The sequence below is a fragment of the Falco peregrinus genome, chromosome 10, assembly GCF_023634155.1.
Source record: "Falco peregrinus isolate bFalPer1 chromosome 10, bFalPer1.pri, whole genome shotgun sequence".
NCBI classification, from domain to species: Eukaryota; Metazoa; Chordata; class Aves; order Falconiformes; family Falconidae; genus Falco; species Falco peregrinus.
This window is the reverse complement of record NC_073730.1, coordinates 24,132,906-24,140,219: the sequence shown is the minus strand read 5'-3', so window position 1 is coordinate 24,140,219 and position 7,314 is coordinate 24,132,906. Positions and strand designations below refer to the sequence as shown.

Genomic DNA, 7,314 nt, shown 5'->3' with positions numbered 1-7,314 from the left:
TGGGGGTCACCTGGGCATCCTGACCTGACCCCAACGCTGTGGCACAGCCCTTCACTGGTGCTCTCGGCCACGGCAATGTCAGCCCCGCTGCAGGGCACCCGGCCGGGGGGCACTGCCGCTGCCCAAGCCCCCTGCTCGGGCTGGGGGCACCTCGGTGCTGGCCCTACTTGGCGTGTGGGCCCAGGTGCCGGTGGTGGTCGCGGGGCCGCGTGCCACGGCGGGGCCGGCAGAGGCGCGAGGGCACCCCGCTGCCCTTCCGCAGCGCGTGGGACCGCCAGGCCGCCGCGATGCTCTCCACCTACAGGGACGGGGAGAGGGACGGGGACATCAGCGTGGCCACAGCATGGTTCCCCCCCAGACCCGGCCCTGCAGCACCCTCCAGCCCCAGAGATGAGCCACAGCACCCCGAGAGGAGGCAGCAACTCACCGGGATGAGCAGATCCCGCTGGTTGTGGCTCTCCAGTGTCACCAGCTCGCTGGGTGCCAGCAAGGGCAGGCGCAGCTCCCGCACGGGCAGGGCAGCCACCTCGGGCACCGGGCGCTCTAGGACGGCCTGCCAGCCAGCGGGATAGGCTGGTGATGCCCTGGGCACCACAGGGTGTTTGGGGGAAGCGAGACAGCCCTGGGGCTCAGGGACAGGGTGCCTGTGTTCCCTGCCTGGGCTGGTGGGAGTCCAGGCACCCCTGGGTGGGTCTGCCTGGGGGTGGCCAGCCAGAACCACCACCCCGGTCACTGCCACATTGCACTCACCGAGCTGACGTGTGCCCACTCCCGCACAGCCTGCACCAGGTCCAGCTCATCCACAGCCAAGCGGTCGCTGCGCAGCACCTGCGCCAGCACCACGTCGGACAGCTCGTGGAAACCCTGTGTTCGCACCACCTCCTGCCAGCACACCGCGGCGCTGGTACCAGGACCCCCACACCGCTCCTCCCTCCGCTCCATAGGCCATCAGACCCAGGCACCCCCCTACCCAGACCCCCATCCCCTGGCACGCCCCCAGCCAGCCTCTACCTGGCACCCAGCACTGTCTCCCCCACCACCCTTTGCTCCCTTTCCACCCCTGCCCAGCCTCCAGCCACCCCATTCGTCAGGGCTGCACTCCCCTGCCACACGCTGTGTCCCCCGCTGCTGCCCACGCCCTGGGGTACCCCATCCATGCTCCCCCATCATTCACAGCCATACCGCAGTGCAACCCTCGATGAAGGCCAGGCAGTGCTGCTGGAGGTCTGCCTGCCCGTAGGTCACTGCAGCCTGTGGGACAACACAGACACCTGCAAGGGGGTCTGGAGCAGGAAGGACCCCCTCACCAAAGCCCTACAGAGACAGGCACGCCCAGGGACCCAGGTGAACTGAGTATCCCCGTGCTTGGGTGCCACAGTGCGGGTACGGTGTGGAAGGGGCACCAAGGACCTCCTCCTTTCCTGGCATGCCCCACAGCAAAAGGTTTGGTGCCTCCACCACCCACAACCGTCACCCAGCCCCACCTGGGTCTGGTGGGCCTGGGTCTGCAGGAAGCATCTGATTTTCCACTGCTCCTTGATGATGTCACCCATCCCTGGGAGAGCAAGGGGCCCTGGCATCAATCTCACAAGGCCACACTGCAGGGACATGTAGCCATCCATCCCCAGCGCTCCTTGCATGGGCACAGGGTCAGCTTAAAGCCCCACCATGCTCCATAGCTGCCATCTCCCAGTGCAGCAGGAATCTGGGGTCCTCTCATCCTCACCCAGCCCTACCCAGCGATGCTCATCCCAGGGCTGGCATGGCCCATCTGGGCATCAGGAGGACACATCCCTGTCCCCTGTGGTGGCAGCCCCTGCATGCCAGGGTACTTGGTACCAGCACAGGCAGGGCAAGCATGGCCTCCCTCACATCAGGGGACTGGTGTTGATGCAAGCAGGGAGGAAGGTGAGATGTTTTCTTCGAATTTGTTTTGTTCTGGGGTTTTGGGGGTTTCTGTTTGTTTCCTCCAGGCCAGTTTTAGATCTGTTTATGCCGTGGTGGTCTGGCACCACCGCTGGCGGAAACTTCTGTGCTCTGGGGCTGACATTTTGCCGCCCCAAGAGCATTATTTCAGCCAGTGGGAGATGGAACAAACGCCCCTTCTGTGGGGAGCAGGGTCCCATCAAGCACCGTGGCAGGGCCACTGGGGCTCCCCCAAGGCTATTTTTAGGTGCCCCAACTCTTAGCAGGTTTTTTTGGTACTGGCCTCAAAACCATGAGAGCTCCCAGAAAACCAGTGCCTCCCAGTTTCATGCAGATGATGGCAAGGTCCTGGCACCGGGGAGCTTGGGCCAGCCCTGCTCAGAGCAGCATGAAGATACTTCCCTGCCAGGCTGTGGTGGCCCTTGTGTTCCTTGCAGCCTGGTACAATGTGCCCAGGAGCTGGCAGGGCAGCCGCTGGGCCAGGGGTGGGTAGGAAATCCTGCCCCGCCATCCAGCCGAGAGCAGGAGGGTCTGGCCACCTCCTGCCCCAAATCAGATGGGTTATATTTGACCCCCTGTGACACCACTGGGGTCACACTCACCTGCAGGGCCTCACAGACCTGCTCCACACTCAGCGTGTCCTTGATGAACTTGACACAGAGCTGGAAGGTACATGGGGAGAGGATGAGTATGGTGGAAACCCACCAGCACCACAACCACCCCCAACTCTCAGCAAGTCCCGAACCCCCCAGGATATGGGACATGGGGTGGAGGCACAGCCAGCCCCCCAGTGTTTCGTGAGGCAGTGGGGTGGGCTGTGGGATGAGGGCTTGTAGCACAGCCTGTGGACAGCCTGCCAGGGCACTGATTTAGCCAGGGACTGAGCCTGATGTAGTGAAACCCCAGCCAGCCTCATAGCCCCAGGTGGGTCACTTAACCCTGACCATCGTCACCAGCTGTGCTCTGCCACAGGGGACAGCCCTGGTGCCAGCTGCAGCGAACTGGGGGTGACCCCAACTTTGCCCAGCTCTGCCTGCCAGCTGCTCTCTGCCTATGTCTGCTGGGGGACCAGCATCTCCGGCTGCAGCTCACACACGGGTGATGCAGCCAGACAGGCATGTCTGTCAGGGAGCAGGACTTCCCTCCTGCCCATCTCAGCTGCGTCCATCTGTCCAGCGCAAAGGGGTCAGAGCCCCCGGGGAATCCAAGGGGATGTGACATGCAGGAAGGAGCCATCAGCTGGAGCAGAAGGGCCCTGAGTCATTGGCAGGAGGGACATGAGGTCACCCTGCAGCTGGGGACACAGCCAGGGCCTTCCCCGGCTGTCCCTGGTCATCCCCTTTCCCTCCCACCCCTCTACGGCTCTCCCTGCTGCAGCTCATTCCCTGAGGATGCATTTGCTGCGTGGTGGGGCGCGGCTGGAGCACCGGGTCCCCCTTTTTTGCAACACCGTCTGCGTCCTTTCCCTGCCCAGCCAGCTGTTCGACAGCCCTGTGCCACATCTGGGCTTCTGCTGACCTTGTCCCCCGCAGGGTGACGGGGCAGGTCCCGCCGCCTCGGCACGCCGCTCAGCCCCTCCGCAGGGTCCCTCCCGGCGCGGTGGGAAGGGAGGGGAAGTCCGGGCGCGAGACGGCAGGTCACGCGATCAGCCGCAATTAAGGAATCATTGATGACGTGGCCTGGCCACCCTACCCGACGCAGAGCTGCTCCAGCTCCCTGCGCCTCCTTGTCTGGCTCCCTCCCCTGCTTTGCAGTCGCTGCTGTCCTCCCAAAGCCTTCCTGCCCGAAGCGGCACCGGGCAGGGGTGCTGAGTGCTCCCCAGGACCAGGGCTTTCCCTACGGCATCATCCTGCCAGCTGACCGGAGGGCAGCGTGGGCGATGGCTGAGGGGCTTTCTGCCGTGTGGGAGACGTGAGGCCCCGTGTCCTTCCCCGGGATTCCCCAGCCCCTGTGGGGCTCCCGGCCGGTGCTGCACCCCCTCAAGGGAGATCCCACCGGAGAGACCCTCTGGGATCGAGAAGCAGGGGCTGAGCCTACACTGGACCCAGCTGATGCTCCATGGTGCCATCCTCAGAGCCACCAGCCACGCAGGGACCATCTTGGGGTGCTCCTCAGCACGGGGGCACTTGGGGACCACCCCCCCAGTGTAAGCAGGGCCATACCTTGCACAGGTCCTGCAGGCCATACTCCACCGACGAGGTCAGCACCTCCAGCGCCTGCAGGCAAGACAGACCTTGTGAGCATCGGTGTGCAGGGCCACAGACAGGCATGGCAACCCAGGGGCCAAGGACATGTGTCCTCCTGCCCCTCTGGGAGCTCCCAGATGGGACATGGAGGGGGAAGGGGCTGCCCCATGGGGGCATACAAAGGTGTCCTGCTCTGGTGTCCCCATTCCCAGCACCTAGGGTGTGCACAGCCAGCTGTCCCAAGATTGGGGCAGACACATGTAAGACAAGGTGCTCTGGACTCCCCACTGTGCTGTGCTGAGACCCCACACTTGTTACACTGTTAGCCAGTCAGAAAGCATCGTTCAGACCACCCCCACCACCACCTTTGGCACCCCAGGAGCTGCAAAGCACCTTGTGCACCTGCATCCCCCCCTTGTCCCTCTCACGCCCATGGTCCCCGCCAGCCCCAGCCCCACTCACAATGCAGCTGTTGAGAGTGACGCTGTTAGTGTAGAGGAACTCGATGACGGCCAGGAAGACCTCAGGCTGCACATTTCCCAGGATGAAGGGGCCCTGGGGTGGGATGTTGCTGGGGGACTCCTCACTGTCCACCGGCCCCTGGCTGAGCATCCCCTGGAAAGCCTGGCAGCGGCACGCCAGCACACAGCGGTGTGCAAACACCTTCTGCTGCTCCTGACCCACCACGAACGTTACATCGCTGTGGGGGAGAGAGGACCATGAGGGATGGGGTACCTGGGAAGCCAGGGGACAAGGTGCCCTGGGGCTGGGACAGGGCACATGGGCAGGCACTGGCTGGGTGCCTGTCCCAGCAGGGTAGTGCCCTTTAGTTTTAACTGAGGGACTTTTCCCAGCAGAGGCAGGGAGGGGTCCTTGCTGGTGGCTCCCTGCAGCCATCTGAATGCTGCAGGCAGGGTGAGCAAGACAGGTCCTCTGGAAAGCACAGACAGCCACGGATGCTGGCACAGAGCAGGGCAGAGAAAGGCCAGGGACAGGTGGAGAAAGTGGCTTTCTATTTTGGCACAACAGAGCTGGGGAAAGCTGGCTGTCACCAGACTCAGCCTCCTTGACTCACAGGAACTGACTCATAGGCTCAGGGATGTAAATCTTCCAGCATCAGCAGGGCTGGCACTGGCCCTCCCAAGGCCTGCAGGAGGGGTCAGCTTGTGCATACTGGGGCACAGGGTCCATCCTGCTGACCTGGTCCCCCATAGCCCCCCAGCATGGCTCCCCAGCGTTGTGGCCCCAGGAAAGGAAGGCAAGATTGGAGGAAAGGGAATGGGTAAAGGGGCAGGGAATCTCCAGCCTGTGCACACCATGCAGCCATGGCCCATCCATCACTTTGTCCCCTCCTCCTCTCTTCCTCCATCCCAGCAGGGCAATGAGCAGAAGACATGCCACCCAAACTCTAGCGGTCATGAGGCTGTGAGTATATACTCACGGCCTGACCCTCACAGGGAGATGGATGTGCCCACCAGAGGGAAGAGCATCTAGAACATCCCGCACATCTGTCCAGATACACACAGCTGGGGTGTGCTGGGCAGCGTGAGCAGAGCCCAAAAGGTCCTCCATGACTGCTGCTGCAAGGGGACTGAAATAAACTGTTCCATGGCTATGGTCCACAGGACCAGAGGAGGAAGCATGGTGCAGGCTGTGAGATGTGGGATACAGTCTGCAGTTATGGGATGCAGGCTGAAGCATGGGTGTAGAATGAAGGTTGCAGGATGTGAGATGCAGAACGAAGGTTGCAGGATGCGGAATGAAGCCTGCAGGCTACAGGAGGAAGGATGCAGGATGAAGTTGATGGATGCAGAGTGCAGATCTCAGGTTGCAGGATGCAGGACAAAAGGTGTGAGATGCAAGATGTGGGCAGCAGGATATGGGCTGGGGATGACCAGGCACTGGCAGCCGCTTCCCCACTGCCTGATACTGTGGGTGGGGAGTTTTCACTGGGATTTCTCTTCTGGGTAGCCAAAAATTTCAGCAGGGATGGGGATTTCCTCAGACAGCACTGGCATTTGTGCCAGGTCTCAGCATGAAGCAGGCGAAGAGGACCACACAGCTAGCCAGCTGCCAAGCAGGACAGGCCGTGTAGGTGGGAGGTGGCCAAGGCAGTGGCTTTCCATCTCCACTCCGCACTCCAGGGGGAGGTAACAGGAATGCCAGGTGCTGTGACAGGGCCAGCCAGGCTGCTGCCTGCCTTCCAGGGTGCGAGGAGCTTGGAGATGTCGAAGGACAGTACTGGTGAAGCTGGGGTGGGAAAGGAGCTGAGCACAGGCGGCTGCCCCTGGGCAGCACAGCAGCTGCAGTACCCCCACTCCTGGCAAGGGCAGGACCCCCAGCGCAGGGTTTAGCCTGCGACGCTGCCTTACCCTGCTGGCACCATGCACCCGGGGACCTTCCCTCCTCCGGACAGCCAGTGGCTGTCCCAGGGGGATACACACCCAGCAGCCCTGGGGGCTCCTGCTGCTGTGCAGATGTGGGGGGAGTGCTGCAAAAGCCGTGCGGGATGTCCCCACCGTGCCAGATCCCCGGGGCTCCCGCACTGCCCAGGGGCTCCAAACCCCCCCGTCAGGGCTTGGGACCGCAGGAAAACAGCACGGAGCAGGCACTGGGGGCTTCGGCATGGCTGGGGGGGGGGGGTGATGCCCCCCCCGGCCCCTCACCTGAACTGGGGGTTGTTGACCAGAGTGCGGAGGGCGGCGGTGAAGGCTGCCGCTTCGCCCTGCAGCTGCGCCGAGCAGAGTCCGGCCATGGGCTGCCTTGGGGAGGGCGGCGGAGGAAGGCGGCGCAGGCAGGCGGGAGGCAGGCCGGAGGCAGGCAGGAGGCAGGCCGGAGGCAGGCCGGCCTGGGGAGGCTGCTGGGAGGAGGCTGCCGCGCTGTACGACATGGCCCATTGCTAGGGAAACCTGGCAGGCAGCATGTGGCCAGGCAGCCAGGCAGGCAGAGAGGGGGTGGCGAGCGGCAAAGCCCACCCTTGCTGCTAAGGCAGCTCCACCTGGGTGTTTGCTGGACTGGATCGGAGTGGGGAAGCAGCCCTGGATCTTGATGTGATTAGCATCTCCCTGCCATGGCTTATGGCACAGCCCCAGCACCTCCAGCTGCCCTCCAGCTGGTGGCTTTGCTGCAGAGGAGCCCATGGATGGGGCAGATAGGGGTGAAGAGAGGTAGGTAGCTGGGATTTTGGAAAAGGCAAGACATG

The 7,314-nt window shown here is 63.3% G+C and overlaps 1 protein-coding gene across 1 annotated transcript; it reads right to left on the bottom strand.

Moving 5' to 3' along the window:
- Nucleotides 1-29: 29 nt before the first annotated feature.
- Nucleotides 30-7,009, bottom strand: BTBD19 (BTB domain containing 19). Its single transcript, XM_005238494.3, is given in 10 exon segments — nucleotides 30-298; nucleotides 428-553; nucleotides 751-882; nucleotides 1,183-1,251; nucleotides 2,529-2,588; nucleotides 4,089-4,142; nucleotides 4,575-4,812; nucleotides 6,779-6,885; nucleotides 6,888-6,934; nucleotides 6,937-7,009. Coding segments are annotated over 10 exon segments (1,041 nt in total). The 3' UTR covers nucleotides 30-163.
- Between the last annotated feature and the right edge of the window lie 305 nt (nucleotides 7,010-7,314).